Raw genomic sequence first — 19,853 nt, 5'->3', positions numbered from 1 at the left:
CAATTGGTGGACTTGATTTAAATGTTTTAAATCCCTATAGCCTTGCAATCCCACCATTAATTTTTCAGCTTTATAACCAAACTCAGACCAAGGTCCAGATGATACATAGGTGATATCCTTCTCTCTCAAACTGGTCTCTCCTCTCTCTCTCATTGGTCTCTCTCCCTCCCCTTCCTATGTCCCACGCCTTTGGTGGCAAAAATAGGAAAACAGATTATTATCTGAACGGTGGCCGATTAGGAAAAGGGGAGGTGCAACGAGACCTGGGTGTCATTATACACCAGTCATTGAAAGTGGGCATGCAGGTACAGCAGGCGGTGAAAAAGGCGAACGGTATGCTGGCATTTATAGCGAGAGGATTCGAGTACAGGAGCAGGGAGGTACTACTGCAGTTGTACAAGGCCTTGGTGAGACCACACCTGGAGTATTGTGTGCAGTTTTGGTCCCCTAATCTGAGGAGAGACATCTTTGCCATAGAGGGAGTACAAAGAAGGTTCACCAGATTGATTCCTGGGATGGCAGGACTTTCATATGAAGAAAGACTGGATGAACTGGGCTTGTACTCGTTGGAATTTAGAAGATTGAGGGGGATCTGATTGAAACGTATAAGATCCTAAAGGGATTGGACAGGCTAGATGCGGGAAGATTGTTCCCGATGTTGGGGAGGTCCAGAACGAGGGGTCACAGTTTGAGGATAGAGGGGAAGCCTTTTAGGACCGAGATTAGGAAAAACTTCTTCACACAGAGAGTGGTGAATCTGTGGAATTCTCTGCCACAGCAAACTGTTGAGGCCAGTTCATTGGCTATGTTTAAGAGGGAGTTAGATATGGCCCTTGTGGCTACAGGGGTCAGGGGGTATGGAGGGAAGGCTGGGTTCTGAGTTGGATGATCAGCCATGATCATAATAAATGGCGGTGCAGGCTCGAAGAGCCGAATGGCCTACTCCTGCACCTATTTTCTATGTTTCTATGTTTCTATCTCCTATTGGTCTCCCTCTCCCTCTCTCTCCTATTGCTCACTCTCGCTCTCTTTCTCTCCTATTGGTTTCCCCTTGCTCTCTCTCCTGTTGGTCATTGCATTCAGCTGCTGTGACCCTGAACTACAGAAAACTATTTCTCTCCATCCTGCAATCCTTCTAATGTGACTCTTAAATAAACTTACTTCTGCCATTGACATCTTCTAGGGCTCGGTGTCACTGACAAAGTGAAACAACCCAGAGTGGTTATAAATACGTTTTACAGAAAATACTTGTTATACACTTAAGCATTTTAATGAAAACTTAAGGTTCTTTGAAGGGGCTCAGTTTGCTGGAGGTCAGAAAGGGTGACTGCTCTGTGCTGAAGGTGGAGAAGGAGGAGAAATATTCTGCAGCAAAGGTGATGACATCTTGTGGTTTTCTGAGGAGGAGGAACTGCAGGAAATCAGCCAATATACTCTTCAGCTCTGGGTGGTGCCTAATGTAGTTGCTGTAGTCCGCTTTCAGGGCTTCCTGAAAAAACAAATGTTCCATTAATAAAGATTGGTGATCGATTTCAAAACTTAGACCATAAGACATAGGCTGAATAGCCTAATTCTACTCCTAATTGAGTCTACTTTGTCATAAATTATGGCTGATTTATTATCCTTTTCAACCTCATTCTCCTACCTTCTCCCCATAACCTTTGATGCATTTACTAATCAAGAACTTATCAACCTCTGCTTTAAACATTCTCAATCACTTAGCCTCCAGAGCTGTCTGTGGCATTGAATTTCAGATTCATTACCCTTTATCTGAAGAAATTCTTCCTCATCTCTGTTCTAAAGGGACATCCTTCTATTCTGAGGTTGTGCCCACTGGTCCTAGACTCCCCCACTATAGGAAACATTTCCTCCTTGTCTATCTAGGCCTTTCCGTATTCGATCTGCTCTCATTTTTTGAAACTTCAGCAAGTACCGGCTCAGAGCAATCCAGCACTCCTCATACCTTAATCATTAAAACTTCTGCATCAGAGAGCTCAGAACTGCTCCCACCATCCACTCTGTCAGCCATCCATTTACACTAATCCTTTCATTCTCCCATCAACTCCCCTTCCACCCCGAAATTCTACCCTTAAATCCACGGGGCAATTTACAGCAGCCAGTTAGCCCACACTGACCCTTTGGGGTGAGGGAGAAAACCAGAGCATCTAACCCAATCACAGAGAGAACATGTGATCTCCATGCGGACCGCAGCGCAATGGGTAAAGCTGCTTTGTTGGAGATCCGGAGACCAGAGTTCGATCCTGAGATCTGGTGCTGTCTGTGTGGAGTTCTTCAAGTCTGTTTGGGATTCCCCCGGATGCTCTGGCTTCCTCTCTCAAGGGAGTAGAATAAATGGATGCCTGGTGGTTGGTGTGGATTTGATGGACTAAAGAGGTCTATTCCATGTTGAGAACCTAGAATATTATGGCACAATACAGGCTGTTTGACTCAAGATGTTGTGCTGACCCTTTAACCTGCACTAAGGTCAACCTAACACTACACAGCCCTCCATTTGTCTCTCATCCATGTGCCTATCCAAGAGTTTCCTAAATCTGACCTTACCATCACCCCAGACAGTGTGTTTCATGCACCCATCGCTTGCTGGAGTGAACTCTATCTGCCACCTCTCAGCCAAACTCTGCATCCTGTCAATTTCCCATTGTAACCTACACTAATCTTCTTCACTACCCACAACTCCACCAACTATTGGCAATGACAAAACGTACAAGATTTTCATGACTCCACTTATTGTCTTGGTTCCTTAATCTCAAACACTCCAATCCATCAAAAATCCATTAATTTAAGTTTTCCACACCCATGAATCTTCAGCACTTTTTCATATTTCTGATGCTTCTGCTGGGATGTTCCTCAAATGGCCTGCCTATCACGTTGATGTAACATCTCACTCTGTTTTGGAGTCTCCTCACCAAGGGAAATGATTTCTTTCTATCTACCTCATTAAATCATCTAACCTTCTCAGATATCTACCCTTCCAGGGAACACGAGACCTGTCTGTGAACTAGTCCTTGTGAGCTTTTATTCTGATAAGAGTGTGTTTACGTTAGACTGGCGCACAGGCCTGGCTCATATCATTGCATTGGCTGTGCTCATGTCTGTTTGAGAATAAAAGACCAACATCAGATTCAACTGAATTCACTCCATATTTTCACCTGTGCTTCCTGCTGCATTAATGGGACCAACAGATGCCTTTGTTGAATGTGGGAAGGAGTGATTCCTTCCAACAAACAAATAATTGTTGAAATTCCCTTCAAGTTCTGGTTAGTGGACCATAGGAGCAGAGTTAGGTCATTTGGCTTATCAAGTCTGCACTGCCATTCGATCATGGCTAATTTGTTATTCCTCTAAACTCCATTCTCCCACCTTTATTTATTTATTTGGAGATACAGTGCAGTAACATGTCCTTCTGGCCCAATGACCCCGTGCCACTCAATTACATCCATGTGACTAATTACCTTATTAACTCGTACATCTTTGGCGTGTGGGAGGAAACACAAGCAGCCACTTGGAGAACCTACAAACTTCTTACAGATAGCGGTGGGAACTGAACGCAGGTGACTGCCACTGTAATAGCATTATGCTAACCGCTTCTCTATGTGTCTTCTCCCATAACCTTTGATGCCCTTACTAATCAAGAACCTTTCAACCTCTGCTTTAAATATACCCAATGATCTGGCCACCTTAGCCATCTATGGCAATGAATTCCACAGATCCACCAGCCACTAGCTAAAGAAATTCCTCCTTATCTCTGTTCTAAAAGGATATCCTTCTATTCTGAGGCTGTGCTCTCCAGTCATAGACTCCCCTTAAATGACAGAAGGGACCTCCCAAAAACCAAGCAACCCATGTTTATCCACAACCTGCCTATCTTGGGTTCTGGTCTCTCGTCTTTTTGGTTTCAAAGTTTATATCTTTAATGGGCTTGCACCTTCTCAGTCTTTGCAACTTCCTTATCCATGTAAACCTTGTAGACTCTACTCTCCAACCTATTTCTGTAGCTCCTGCCAGCTACTTCACTTCTTCCCATCTGCAGATCTGGATACACCACAGCTTGGCGTGGCAAATGCTCTGCCCATGATTGCAAGGAACTGCAGAGTTTTGGACACAGCTCAGCACATCACAGAATCCAGCCTCCACTCTATGGACTCTGTCTACATTTCTTGCTGCCTTGGTAAAGCAGCCAGCATAATCAAAGACACCACCCACCCCAGAAATGCTCTCACAAACAAGAGAGAATCTGCAGATGATGGAAATTCAAACAACACACACAAAATGCTGGAGGACCTCAGCAGGCCAGGCAGCATCCATGGAAAACAGTACAGTTGATGTTTTGGGCCGAAACCCTTTGGGAGGACTGAAGAGAAAGAAGATGAGAAGATTTAAAAGGTGGGGGTGGGTAGAGAGGATCACAAGATGATAGGTGAAACCGGGAGGGGGAGGAATGAAGTAAAGAGCTGGGAAGTTGATTCGTGAAAGAGATACAGGGCTGGAGAAGGGGGAGTCTAATAGGAGAACTCAGAAAGCTATGGGAAAAAAAGGGAGGAGGAGCACCAGAGAGAGACAATGGGCAGGCAAGGAGATAAGGTGAAAGAGGGAAAAAGGGATGGGGAATGGTGAAGGAGTGGGCGGGGTAGGGGGCGTTACCAGAAATTTGAGAAATCGATGTCATGGCATCAGATTGGACAGTACTCAGACGGAAAATAAGGTGTTGTTCCTCCAACCTGAGTGTAGCCTCATTGCGACAGTAGAGGAGGCCATGGATTGACAAATCGGAATGGGAATGGGAAGTGGAATTAAAATGCACGGCCACTGAGAGATCCCGCATCTTCTGGCGGACGGAGAGTAGGTGCTCGGCGAAATGGTCTCCCAATCTACATCAGGTCTCACCGGTATACAGGAGGTCACGCCGGGAAAACCAGACACAGTATATTACCCCAACAGACTCACAGGTGAAGTGTCGCTTCACTTGGAAGTACTGCTTGGGACCCTGAATAGTAGTGAGGGAGGAGGTATACGGGCAGGTGTAGCACTTGTTCTGCTTGCAAGGATAAGTGCCAGGAGGAGCTCAGTGGGGAGGGATGAATGGACAAGGGAGTCGTGTAGGTAGCAATCCCTGCAAAAAGCAGAAAATTGGGGGGGGGGGAGAGAAAGATGTGCTTGGTGGTGGGATCCCATAGGAAATGGCGTGGAAGTTACAGAGAATTATGTGATGGACGCAGAGACTGGTGGGGTGGTAGGTGAGGACAAGAGGAACCCTGTCGTTGGTAGGGTGGCAGGAGGATGGGGTAAGAGCAGATGTGCATGAAATGGAAGAGATGCAGTTGAGGGTAACGTTGATGGTGGAGGAAGGGAAGCCCCTTTCTTTGAAAAAGAAGGACACCTCCTTCATTCTAGAATGAAAAGCCTCATCCTGAGAGCAGATGCGGGGGAGATGGAAGAATTGAGAGAAGGTGATGGTGTGAAGAGGTATAGGCCAGGTAGCTGTGAGAGTCTGTGGGTTTATAATTGACATCAGTAGATAAGCTGTCTCCAGAGACAGAGACAGTGAGATCAAGAAAGGTGGGGGAGGTGTCAGAAATGGACCAGGTAAATTTGAGGCTGGGTGGAAGTTGGAGGCAAAGTTGATGAAGTCGACGAGCTCAGCATGGGTGCAGGAAGTAGCACCAATGCAGTCATCGATGTAGGGTAGGAGAAGTGAGGGGCAGACACCAGTGTAGATTTGGAACATGGACTGCTCCACATAGCCGACAAAAACACAGGCATAGCTGGGACCCATGTGAGTGGCCATGGCTACACCTTGTCTTTGAAGGAAGTGGGAGGAGCCAAGGGAGAAATTATTTATTAATAGTGAGGACACGTTCCACCAGACAGAGGAGAATAGTTGGGTCTGGTGTCCAGAAGAAATGGAGAGCTTTGAGGCCTTTCTGGTGGGGGGTGGAGGTGTGTAAGGACTGGACATCCATAGTGAAAAAGAGGATGGGGGCTAGGGAACTTGAAATCATTGAAAAGATCCAGAGCGTGTGAAGTGTCACGGATGTAGGTGGGAAGGGACTGAACCAGGGGGGATGAAACAGAGTCGAGGTATGCAGATATGAGTTCATTGAGGCAGGAAGAAGCTGAAACAATGGGTCTACCTGGACAAGTGGGTTTATGTTCTTTGGGTAGGAGGTAGAAATGAGAGGTGCGGAGTGCGGGAACTGTGAGGTTGGTGGCAGTGGATGGAAGATCCCCAGGGCAAATAAGATCAGTAATGGTGTAGGAGACAATTACCTGGTGCTCCTTAGTAGAATCCTAATCGATAGGTAAGTAAGAGGAGGTGTCTGAGAGTTGCCGTTGGGCCTCAGCAAGGTAGAGGTCAGTTCGCCAGACTACTACAGCATCCTCCTTATCTGTGGGTTTGATGGTGAGATCAGGATTAGTGCAGAGGGAGTAGAGAGCAGAGCATTCGGAAGGGGTAAGGTTGGAATTGGAGAGAGGAATGTTGAAATTGAGATGGTCGATGTCCTGTCAGCAGTTGGCAATGAAAAGGTCCAGTGCAGCAGAAGACCAGGGTGGGGTGTTCAGGAAGAGGAGGAGGGTTGAAGACAGGAGGAGGGGACATTGGTGCGGGGCGGAGAGTCCTTGCCAAAGAAGTAAGTCTTTAGTACAGTGCTACTTCTTTGGCAAGGACTCTCCACCCTGCACCAATGACCCCTTCTCCCTCCACACTAATCCTAAGGTCACCATCATGGAAATCCTCACCAGTGTAGTCGAAAGGAAAGCTTCAAAAGGTAATGCCTCAAAAAGACGGCACCCAAGTGGGAATGCCCTCTGCTTGTTACTACCATCAGGGACGAGATACAGGAGCCTAAAGACATACACCCAACAGTTTAGGAGCAGCTTCTTCCCTTCTGCCTTCAGATTCCCGAATGGTCCATGAATACATGAACACTACCTCAATATTTTGCTCTCTTTTTGCACTACTTGTGTTGTTATATATACTGTATTTCTTACTGGTACTTTGTAGTACTTTTATGTTTTACACTGTACTGCTGCCACAAAACAACAAACTTCACCACATATGTCACTGATTCTGGTCACAGTACTCTGTTCTTGTGATCAGCTTGTGTCAGCAGGAATGCAGCACACTGCATCTCCATGCCATGCAACAAAGCATACCTGAAGCTTTAGCTTAATTTTTTTGGGGGAGAATAAAGGGAAAAAAATGAACTTCTGGAATCTTAAATCCAGATTGAAAACAAGGCTGATTTTAAAACATTAGTTGGTACCGTTCTGTCAAGAAATTTAAAATAGAGTTGCATATCTTCCTCCCATTTCAGTGGTTTCTTCTCAAAAACTGGTTTGGGATCTTCCACATCTGTAAAAGTTCAGAAACACAGTATACTTTAATGGATAATAATATGAATGTCTCGTGTAATGACAAAATAGAGGATGGGTTGGCATCATGAAAACTAGCCTCCCAGCCACCCACCCACACCACACATTCTCTCCTGTGCCCCCATCAGACAAAAGATACAAAAGCTTAAAATAACCACCCACAGGCCTGGCTCAAGTGAAGAATGAAGTGTTGTAATTGTAGAGAGTGTGCAGTACAGGCAGAAAGTAAGGCACAAGGTCATTACAAGGTAGATTGTGCAGTCAAGAGTCCATAGTCTCCTCTTTCTCATTGGGCAGATACAAAAGATTGAAAGCATGAACCTCCAAACTCAGATTCTAAGGTAGCTTCTATCTCACTGTTTAAGACTATTAAATAATTCCCTATTGGAATTGGTTTATTTTGTCACATGCACCAAGACACAGTGCAAAGATTGTCTTGCATACTGATCATACAGATCAATTAATTACACAGTGCATTGAGGTAGAACAAAGTAAAGCAATAACAGAATGCAGAATAAAGTGTACTAGCTACAGACAAAGTGTCGTGCAGGTATACAATAAAGTGCTAGATCATAACCATTAGTCTATATGACATAGGATCAGAATTATGCCATTCAGCCCATCAAATCTTCTCTGCTATTTCATTATGTCTGATCCATTACCCTTCTCAAAGCCAAGCTCCTGCCTTCTCCCTGTAACCTTTAATGCTTTTACTAAATAAGAACCTATTAACCTTCACTTTAAATGACTTGGCCTCCAAGCTGTCTGTGGCAATGAATTTCACAGATTCACCAACCTCTGACTAAAGGAATTCCTCCTCATCTCTGTTCCAAAGGGATGTCTTTCCATTCTGATCCTGGACTCCCCGCATAATAAGATTATGAGGTCAAGAATCTATTTTACCATACAAGAGGGATTATAGTTGGATAGAAGTTCTCCTTGAACTGATGTTTAGTGCTTTCAGGCTCAATAGGTCAATGGTTCCATTTAATATCAGAGAATGTATACAATTTACAACCTGAAATTCTTCTTCTCCGCAGACATCCTCGAAACAGAAGAAAAAATTCCCAAAGAACGAATGACAGGAAAAAACGTAAGAATCCCAAGCCCCTAACCCTCTCCCAGGCATCAACCCTCCCCCTCCCCCTGCTTATTCTAGCATAAAGCATCAGCATTCCCACCACCCACTTTTGTATCTTCTGCCTGATGGGCAAGAGACGATGGGCTCAACCTCGCAACCTACATCATTATGATCTTGCACCTTATTCTCTGTCTGCATTGCACTTTCTCTGTAACTGTTACACTTTTATTCTGCATTCTGTTATTGTTTTACCTTGTACTAACTCAATGTACTGATGTGATGAAAGATCCGTTTTGATGGCATGCAAAACAGTTTTTCAGTGTACCTCATTACATCTTATAACAATATACTAATTTACCAAATGTAATTATAATCTGTCTGGTATGGAGGATCCAATGCACCGGAGCAAGAAAAGCTGCTGAGGGTCGTAGGTTCAGCTAGCTCCATCACAGACACTAGCCACTCCACCGTCAAGGACATGTTCAAATGGCTTAACCTCAGGAAGATGTTATCCATTATTAAGTACCCTCAGTATCCAGGATGTGCCCTCTTCTCATTGCTGCCATCAAGGAGGAAGTACAATAGCCCTTAGACCCACACTCAATGTTTTAGGAACTGCTTTTTCCCCTCTGCCACCAGAGTTCTGAACGGAAAATGAACACTATCTCACTTTCTGCTTTCTTTTTGCACTATCTATCTATCTATCTATTTATTTATCCATCCATCCATCCTATTGTAACTTACAGTAATTTTTGTATGTACTGCACTGTACTGCTGCTGCAAAACAACACATTTCACAACATACCATATGTCAGTGATAATAAACCTGGTTTTGAATCTGACAGACCTTCTGATTCTGATTCTGCGTTTATGAAAGACATGGCTCACCATCTGGGAGAAGATGCGGCTGTGATCTTTCTGGATCAGACCTGGGGGTTCCTGGCATTCAGCAGCTGGAAAGATGAACATCCCCTACCCCCCACATGAAGAGCCCCCAGTATGTACTTGATAATGGCACAATAATGTAGTTAGGGTAATGCTTACAGTACTATGGATTGTGATTTGAGATTCCATTCATGCTGCTGTCTGTAAAGAATTTGTACGTTTTCTCTATGACCACATTGGTTTTCCCCACATTCCAAAGATGTACGGGTTAGGGTTGTTAAGTCGTTGGCATGCTGAGTTAGCGCTGGAAGCATGGTGACACTTGCAGGCTGCTGCCAATACATCCTCAGACTGTATGTTTCACTGTATGTTCAATATTTTGATATACACATGACAAATAAAGCTAATCTTTAATCTTTACCCCAGCTGGGCACTCTGAGGACCCCAGAAAGTATTGAAGTCTCCAGGTTTGGGGCTGGTAAATGCTGACTTCATTGTGCAGTAGGCTCTGGCTTGATGATTTATTTATTTATTTAAAGATACAGCACGAACTGGCTCTTCCAGCCCCGCGAGTAACACTGCCCAGCAACCCACCTACTTAACTCTAGCCTAATCACAATACAATTTACAACCAAAGCACCTGGAAAAAAACAATGCATTTCACGGGGAAGACGTACAAACTCATTCCAGAATTGAACTCTGAACTCTGAACTCCAGAACAGCTCGAGCTGTAATAGCATCATGCTAACCAGTACACCATCATACCACATGGCTTATCTAACAAAAAACTACCGTCACTCCATTGAAATTCAGGCTATCCCAAGAGTTACGAAGGCCTAACTTCTAAACAACTCAATACATGAACAATATTAAATTAAATTCAAAGCTTCAATGTATGTACAGTATATACAAAACAAGCTTCCTTGTCCCTCTACTCTTATGGTAAATGTTTGTTCTTATTAGTCTTGTGTATATTTGATGGCACACATTACAACACTGTTGAGGTATGGTTACCATATCGAGTTATGTTTATCTACTGTCTGACTTACAGACAAAGTACACTCAGTGACACTTTATTAGGTACTTCCTGATAAGGTCTGATGTGTTGTGCATTCAGAGATGCTCTTCTGCACACCACTGTTGTAACGCGTGGTTATTTAATTTACTATCTCCTTCTTGTCAGCTTGAAACATTCTCCTATGACCTCTCTCATTAACAAGGTGTTTTTGCCCATAGAAATGCCACTCACCAGATGTTTTTTTGTTTCTCGCACCACCCTCTATAAACTCTTGTGACTGTTGTGCGTGAAAATCCTAGATCAACAACTTCTGAGATACTCAAACTACCATATCTGGTATCAACAATCATTCCACAGTCAAAGTTACTTAGATTACATTTCTTCACCATTCTGATGTTTGGTCAGAATGACAACTGAACCTCTTGACCACGTCTGCATGCTTTTATGCTTTGAGTTGCTGCCACGATTGGCTGATTAGATATTTACATTAACAAGCAAGTGTACTTAATAAAGCTGCCACAGTGTAAATTTATTAATGTCTACAAAAACGGAACCCTTCATCTCTATTCAGATTGCCTCCAGTTCCAACAAACGTTTAGGGAGGGAGTTTCGGATGGAACACAGAACAGTACAACACAGGTACAGCCAGGCCCTTCAGCCCTCAACATCTGTGCCAAACATGATGCTGTGTTAAACTAAATCTCTCCTGCCCACATATGATCGAAATCCCTCCATTCCCTACACATCCATTGGTCCGCCTTACAGTCACTTAAACACCATTATCATATCTGCTTCCACCACCACTTCTGGCAGCAAATTCCAGGCACTCGCCACTCTGTGTAAAAAAAACTTGCCCCACACATCTCCTTTAAACTTTCCCCTTTAACATTTGACATTTCTATCCCGTGAAAAAGATCCTGCCTACCTTATCTCTGCCTCTCTGCCAGGTCGTCCCTCAATTTCTGATGCTCCAGAGCAGACAACCTGTTTGTTCACACCCCCTAATCCAGGCTGCATCCCACTGTACCCTCTCCATATTCTCCCTGTAAAGGGCAACCAGAACTACGCACACTGCAAGCAGGTTCTTTCCACTGAGGTTGGAAGAGACTAGAACTAGAGATCATAGGTTAAGGGTGAAAGGTGAAATATTCAAGGGGAACTGGTGGAGAAACCTCTTCACTCAGAAGGTGGTGTGAGTGTATCAGAATCAAAAGCAGGTTTAATATCACTGGCAAATATCACAGAATTTCTTGTTTTGCAGCAGCAATATATGACAATACATAGTAATAAAAAAAATTTACAATAAGTATGTGTGTATGTATGTGTATATATAAATTAATTAAATAACTCACACAAAAAGAGAAGGGAAAAAATAGTGATGTAATGCTCATGGGTTCATTGTCCATTTAGAAATCTGATGACGAAGAGGAAGAAACTGTTCCTGAAACATTGAGTGTGTGTCTTCAGGCTCCTGTAACTCCTCCTTGATGGCAGCAATGAGACAAGGGCATGTCCTGGGTGATGGGGGTCTTTAATGATGGATGCCACCTTTTTGAGGCATCGCCTTTTGAAGGTGTCCTCAATGCTGGGGAGGCTAGTGCCCTTGATTGTCTTGGCTGAGCTTATAATTTTCTGCAGCTTTTTCCAATCCTATGCATTGGCCCCTCCATACCAGACAGTGATGCAATCAGTTGGAATGCGTCTATCGAAAACTTGCAAGTGTCTTTGTCGACATAGCAAGTCTCCTGAAACTTCAAATGAACTATAGAGCTGTAGTGCCTTCTTTGTAATTGCATCAATATGTTGCACCTCGGATAAACCTTCAGAGATGCTAACATTCAGAAACTTGAAACTGCTCCCCCTTCCACTGCTGATCCCTCGATGAAAATTGGTGTGTGTTCTCTCAGCTTCCCCTTCCTCAAGTCCACAATCAATTCCTGATGTTGAGTGCAAGATTGTTGTTCTGACACCACTCAACCAGCATTCTTGATGGTAGTATAACAGTGTTGGCTCCTCTGGTTCCACAGATGGGTATGTTTGGTGGTAATTATTTACAGACTTCTTCGAGCAGGCCTGGTTGAAATCCCCTGCTATGATAGGGAAGGCATCAGGGTACGCTGTTATGCGACTGCTGATTACGGTACTCAGCTCCTCCAGTGCCTACCTGACATTGGCCAGGGGTGGAATGTACACTACTACCAGAATAATGGCAGAAAACTCCCTCAATAGATAAAACAGAACAAATTTGACTGCTATATGTTCTAGGTCAGGTGAGCAGAACTGCGACAGAATTACCACATCTGTGCACCATGATGAATTAATCATAAAGTATACTCCACCTCCTCTACCTTTGAAAAATTGAGCTGTCCTGTCTTTGGAGGGAATGGTGAAGTCATTGGGCTGCAGCACTGAGTCCAAAGTAGTGTGGGATAGCTATGTTTCCATGAAGCAAAGTATACAGATGCCCCTGATGTCCCTCTGGTACAGCAATCTTGCTCTGAGGACTTTAATTTTATTTTTCTGAAACTGTACATTCACCAGAAGGGTAGTCAGGAGTTGGGGGAGGGTCTAAGGCCTCTGCATTTCAGTCGTACCTTTGGAACAGCGCTCCCTCCCCATTTCCATTTTCTTAAAGGGGGTCCTGCATTTGCAACCCGAGTCTGAAGTCCACGATCTACTGATATCACGAGATTTGAGAAACAATATATTTTTTAGAAAATACTTAAAACGATGTTGCTTACTGAAGTACCCATGGCTGTGACTGTGGATTTCAGCTGTAGTAATCCTAAATTTGATGATTCCCGTCAGAGCAAAGAGTTGTCACTTATTGCCACCATCTTGAGTAATCTTGACTGTAGAGTGAGCTACCAGAGGAAGTGGTGGATATAGGTTCAATTTCAACATTTAAGAGAAGTATGGATAAGTACATGGATGGGACAGGTACAGAGGGCTATGGTCTGGGTGTAGGTGGATGGGATTAGTCAGAATAACAGTTTGGCACAGACCGATGGACCAAAGGGCCTGTTTCTGTGCTACAACTGTATGATTCAATGACTACAACGAGATGGATTCCTAACCTCACAAACTGCCTTGATATAATCTTGCACCCTATTGTTTATCTGCACTGAACTTTCTCTGTAGCTGTTATACTTCATTCTGCATTGTTATTGCTTTACCTTTTTCTACAATGAACAATATGCAAGAAAAGATTTTCACTGTATCTCAATATATGTGGCAAAATAAACTAATTCCAATTCCAGAGTAGAGTGCTATTCATGGCATAACAACAGAAGAAAATTTCTCAAATGACTTTGCTTGATCATAACTCAACAATACCTGTTTCTATGATGTGAGGTAGTTGTTTCAGCCTCATTGTAATAGGAGAGCCCACCTGCACCCTGCTGGTCAAATGTCTGAAAGAGGAATAAATTGCATAGAGATATCAGCAGAAAATCTGCTGAAGCAATGTCAAACAAACAGAGACACTGACCGGCATCTATATTGCAGCTACAACATAAGCAATTTGAATACTGGCCAATGCATCATTAGGGTGGGTCAGCAAGTGCTCAGTACGTTTTAAGCGGTGAGGAGAGGGAGCTGGAGCAGCTAGACAGGCATGAAAGGCCTAGGTAGAGCGGACATGGAGAGGGTATTTCCAATATGTGGACATCGTCGGTTGTTTGTCTTTGTTATGTATAGTTTTTCATTAATTCTAATTGTATTTCTATAATTCCCTGTAAATGCCCACAAGAAAATGAATCCTAAGGTAACATACTGTGACATATACTGGGGATACTTTGATGATAAATTTACTTTGAGCTACTTTGTACTTTGATGAGGTTATGCTTCATGTTAACTGTCTGTCACTACTCAAACACTGCTTATTGATGGACCACAAGCAGGAAAATAAAAAATAAATTTCTAAGCACAAGTGATTCTCCAGATGCTACAATTCCAAAGCAACAGTTGCAAAATGCTGGAGGAACTAAGCAGTCAGGCAGCATCTATGGAGGGGTATAAACAGTTGACGTTTCAGGCTGAGACCCTTCATCAGGACTGGAAAGGAAGGGGGCTGAAGCCAAAATAAGAAGGTGGGATGGAGGGGTGGAATACAAGCTGACAGGTGGTAAGTGAGACCAGGTGAGGGGGTATGAAGTAAGAAGCTGGGAGGTAATAAATGGAACTGGTAAAGGGGTGAAGAAGAGGGAATCTGATAGGAGAGGAGAGTGGAGCATGGGAGGAAGAGAAGGAAGAGGAAACCAGAGGGAGGTGATGAGCAGGTGAGCAGAAGGGAAGGGTTGAGTGTAAAAAAGAGAGGAGGAAGGGGGGAAGAGTTACCAGAAGTTAGAGAAATCGAAGTTCATGGGTTTATATAGTCAAGTCAAGTCAAGTCACTTTTTATTGTCATTTCGACCATAACTGCTGGTACAGTACACAGTAAAAATGAGACAACGTTTTTTAGGACCATGGTGCTACATGAAACAATACAAAAACTACACTGAACTACGTAAAACAATACAAAACCTACACTAGACTACAGGCCTACCCAGGACTGCATAAAGTGCACAAAACAGTGCAGGCATTACAATAAATAATAAACAAGGCAATAGGCACAGTAGAGGGCAGTAGGTTGGTGTCAGTCCAGGCTCTGTGTATTGAGGAGTCTGATGGCTTGGGGGAAGAAACTGTTACATAGTCTGGTTGTGAGAGCCCGAGTGCTTCGGTAACTTTTGCCAGTTGGCAGGAGGGAGAAGAGTTTGTATGAGGGGTGCGTGGGGTCCTTCATAATGCTGTTTGCTTTGCGGATGCAGCATGTGGTGTACATGTCTGTAATGGCAGGAAGAGAGACCCCGATGATCTTCTCAGCTGACCTCACTATCCGCAGCAGGGTCTTACGATCCGATAGGAGGTTACCCATGCAGAATCTGAGGTATTGCTCCTGCATCCTGAGTGTGGCCTCATCATTGCTGAGAGAGGAGGCTATTGACAGAATGTCAGAATAGGAATGGGAGGTTGAATTGAAATGGGTGGTCACCGGGAAATCTCGCATTTTATGGCGTATGGAGTGAAGGAGTGAAATTAAAAAAAGAAATGTTTAAATTTAGTTAGAAGTTTTTAGGACTTACCCATCTGGCAAGAAGCTGCTCTGCCAGCTCATGGGACTGTTTGCCTGTGAGTGAATTGTTCTCTGGATGCTAAGGACCTCACATTCACTTTTCCCAATCATCATCGTCCTAGGTCCCAGGTTCATCTGTTCAAGAAAAGTCAGAAATATTGATCAGGAATTTGCCAGACCTGCAGAACTATAGTTATGGAGAAAACTAAGGGGGACTGGGATTGCTCTTTGAGCAATGGTCAAATAGCTTGTTCAAAATGTTAAATGTGTGTCTTCAGGGTCCCACACTATAAGACATAGGTGCAGAATTAGGCCATTTGGCCAATCGAGTCTGCTCTGCTATTCCATCATGGCTGATTTATTATCCCTCTCAACCCTATTATCTTGCCTTCTCTGTATAACCCTTAACACCCCTACTAAACAAGAACCTATCAACATCTGCTTAAAATATACCCACTGACTTGGCCTCCACAGTCATCATGGCAATGAGTTCCACAGATTCACCACCCTCTGGCTGTTCATACTTCAATGTTGGAAGTTTGTATGTAAATTTATTTGGAGGACATAAGATCATGATAGATAGAGGCAGGGTAAACAGCATGGAGATAATGGACACTTGACATGGATATCAGGGACTAGGGGCTTGGGTTCAAGCAGAATTAAAGAAAGCCTGAAGACCTGCACTCAATGCTTTAGGAACAGCTCTGCTGTCAAATTTCTGAACGGTCCATGAACACTACCTCACTATTTTTACTCTCTTTTTGGACTACTTTTCTTTTGTATTTCTTTTGTAATTTGTAATAATTATTTATGTACTACTGCCGCAATTCAACAATTTGATGCAAAAAGACAATCTGCAGAGGATGGAAATCCAAGCAACACACACAAAATGGTGGAGGAACTCAGCAGGCCAGGCAGCATCTATGGAAAAAGTACAGTCGATGTTTCAGGCCAAGACCCTTCGGCAGGACTTCACACTATATTTTGATGTTTCGCTGTACATGTGACAAATAAAGCTAATTTTCTTCTTTTAACTTTCACGACTAATGTCAGTGATTCTGATTCTGAGAAAATAAGTATTTCCACATAATGATGGGTTGAATGGATGGAAATTTCTATGACTCTGTGGCTCCGTAACAAGGAATAAATCAAAAATCCTAGTGGTACCTATAGTCTCTGGGATCAGGAGAGGGCTGAATGTGAACAGACAGTTCAGCGCATGAAAGTAAATAACTACTTAAGCTTTTCCAGAGTTCTTCATGTGTAATAGCTCTTCATGGCTGAAGTAAAATCACAGTAGCTCTTGGGGACCTTTATTGCATTCCCCTAATTGTTCTTGGGAACTGGTGCAGTTGCTTTGGTGAAGATTGGTTGGTGGGAAGTTTCAAGATTTAGACCCAGTGATGATGAAAGTATGGCTGTCATGGAAACACTAAGAACACCAGAGTGACTTCAAGTTTCGTTTTTAGAATTTACTAACAATATATCATGGAGAGTCTGCAGCAGTTTCCACCACCACCAGAACTCTGATATTTTGGTTATACAGTGCTCATATTTATACAGCAAGACAAACAACTTAGCATCCCATAGTCAGTATATGATCAATCATTGAAAATGTATGTCAATTGTCTCTCAGTGTGAGTCTAATAGTCCTCTTTATTCCCTGTTAACAGGACTCACAATGTACTCCCAGGCGCATCCTCCCTCCTGGTCCCAGGGGCTTAATATCCTGTTATTTGAATTCCTGGCACTGCGCTTATCATCCAAGGTTATTCTCAACTTGCATCTACTGTCTTTAAGTCCAGCTGCTCCAGAATAGTCAAGTACCCTATCATATACTAGCTTTAACCACTTCTACCACAATGGTGATATATTTAATATTAAGATCTTATTTTAAGATTAGCTTTGTTCGTCACATGTGTGTACATCGAAACATACATTGAAATGCATTGTTTTTGTGTCAACAGCCAACATAGTTTGAGGATGTGCTGGAAACAGCCTGCAAGTGTCGCCAAACTTCTGTTGCCAACAGATCATGCTCACAACTTACGAGCCCTACCATGCACCTTTGGAAAGTGTGAGGAACCAGAGCACCCAGAGAAAACCTACACAGTCACGGGGAGAACATGCAAACTCCTAGTGGATAGTGGAGGGAACTGAACTCCAATCTTATATATGACACTGTAAGGCATTACGCTAGCCGCTAAGCTACCATGCCACCAGTTAGGTTGGTGTGCGACTGGGAGGGGAACCTGCAGGTAGTGGTATTCCCACAAGTGGCACACATCCCAGTAAGTGGAGAGCAATCCATCACATTCTATAGCTGTATCACGATTTGCCGCAGGATACCTAACCTCTAACTTGCTCCGATCCAGGATCATCTTTATTCAACATAAACACTCAATGGCTACTTTATTAGGTTTCTCCTGTATGTTCATGATCTTTTGCTGTAGCCCATACACTTCAAGATTCAACGTGTTGTCCATTCAGAGATGCTCTTCTGCACATCACTGTTGTAATGCGTGATTATTTGAGTCACTGTTGCCTTCCTGTCAGCTTGAACCAGTCTGGCCATTCTCCTCTGAGTTCTCTAATTAAGAAGGTGTTTTTGCCCACAGAACTGCCACTCACCAAGTGTTCTTTTTTTTGTTTTTTTGCACCATTCTCTGTAAACTCTTAGGACTGTTGTGTGTGAAAATCCCACGAGATCATCAGCTTCGGAGATACTCAAACCACCTCATCTGGTACCAACAATCATTCCACGGTCAATGTCACTTAGATCACATTTCTTCCCCATTCCGATGTTCGGTCTGAACAACCACCAAACCTCTTGATTATATCTGCAGGCTTTTATGCATTGAATTGCTGCCACATGATTGGCTGATTAGATATTTGCATTAATGAGCTAGTGTACAGGTGTACCTAATAAAGTGGCCACTGAGTGTACCTTTACATGTATCAGGAATTTGCTGTGATGTGCTGGCGCGACAAGCAACAAATTTATCTTGGTACTTACATACGTGCAGGTGGAAAGTTGCATTTCAGTGTCAAACGAGAGGAAGACCATGTTGTCTGGAACATTATTTTGTCGGGCCATAATGCGTAAAAGCAACAGATTACTTGCTTCTGACACAAAGCCCTCCATGTCTGTCTGACTGAAGCTCAAAGTCTCAGACTTCACATCCTGTTCAAACACAAGGAAAGTGAATACATTAAGTAACTGGCTGGTTTTACATTGAACTTGTAGCTTACAAACAGACTACTTGGCCCAAATGATCCATGACAGCATGGATCTGTTCTACTCCCTCTTCAACATCCAACCAGTATAACCTGGAAACCTTTCTCCTTTGAGTGTTCAGACTCAGCTCCACCTACCTTCTTTTTCCCCATTACCCTTAATTCTCCTGCTATGCAAAAATCTATCTAACTGTGTCTTAAATATATTTGATATGGCAGTCTCTACTAGTTCCCTGGGCAGAGAATTCCTCAGAGGAAACAGTCTCTGGAAAAAGAAGTTCCTCCTCATGTATATTCTAAATCTACTCCACTGAATCTAGATACATCAGAAGCATTTAAGAGACTCTTAGATAGACACAAGGATTATAGAAAAGTGGAGGGAAGGGTTAGATTGATCTTACAAGGTCAGCACAATAATGTGGGCCAAAGAGCCTGTACAATGCTGTAATGTTCTATGTTCTAATCATAGAATCATGGAGTACAGAAATAGGCCCTTCAGGCTACGTCCACACTACGCCGGATAATTTTGAAAACAAATCTTTTTCTCTTTGTTTTGACCTTCCGTCCACACTGAAACGGTGTTTTCAGCCCCCGAAAATGGAGATTTTCAGAAACGGCCTCCAGAGTGAATAAATCTGAAAACACCTAATATCCGTTGCGGTGTGTAAGGGGTAACCGGAGCTTTTTAAAACTGCTGTCAAATGACATGCTGGAACAGATGGCAACAGAGCAGCATTTCATTGTTTTCTTCTTATTATTCTTATTATTATTAATACTACTTTATTGTCGCCAAAGAATTGATACTAGATACTAATTGATAATAGATACTAATCATCACAGCGATATTTGATTCTGCGCTTCGCAGAACCTAACGATTTCAGAACAGACGGCAACAAGACTGAAGACAGAAGAGTTAGGAATGTACTCACCAAATACTTTGACCCATAGCTTACTGAATAAATAAGTATACTCACTTTGCCCTGTTTTCTATCCTTGCTTGTAAGAAGGTGCTTTACCTATTTATGCAAGTACTTCTCTGACAATAGATGTGTAACAGCCTAATGTAACATTGTATGGAAATACAAGATAACACTGATGCAGACATGTTTTATATGTGACAA

General features: G+C 43.1%; 1 protein-coding gene across 3 annotated transcripts in view; it reads right to left on the bottom strand.

Moving 5' to 3' along the window:
• Positions 1 to 797: 797 nt before the first annotated feature.
• Positions 798 to 19,853, bottom strand: part of catip (ciliogenesis associated TTC17 interacting protein) — a 77,962-nt gene continuing 58,906 nt past the window's right edge. For all 3 annotated transcript variants that reach the window (XM_063049968.1, XM_063049967.1, XM_063049969.1), the window contains exons 6-10: positions 18,512 to 18,679; positions 15,506 to 15,630; positions 13,716 to 13,792; positions 7,287 to 7,375; positions 798 to 1,489 (exon numbers count right to left, since the gene is read on the bottom strand). In XM_063049968.1, the coding sequence (XP_062906038.1) occupies positions 1,280 to 1,489; positions 7,287 to 7,375; positions 13,716 to 13,792; positions 15,506 to 15,630; positions 18,512 to 18,679 (669 nt within the window). In that variant the 3' untranslated portion in view covers positions 798 to 1,279. The remainder of the gene's footprint in view (positions 1,490 to 7,286; positions 7,376 to 13,715; positions 13,793 to 15,505; positions 15,631 to 18,511; positions 18,680 to 19,853) is intronic.

The sequence above is a fragment of the Mobula hypostoma genome, chromosome 6 (assembly GCF_963921235.1).
Source record: "Mobula hypostoma chromosome 6, sMobHyp1.1, whole genome shotgun sequence".
In the NCBI taxonomy this organism is placed as follows: Eukaryota; Metazoa; Chordata; class Chondrichthyes; order Myliobatiformes; family Myliobatidae; genus Mobula; species Mobula hypostoma.
The sequence above is the reverse complement of the archived record's forward strand: the minus strand, read 5'-3'. Positions and strand labels throughout refer to the sequence as shown.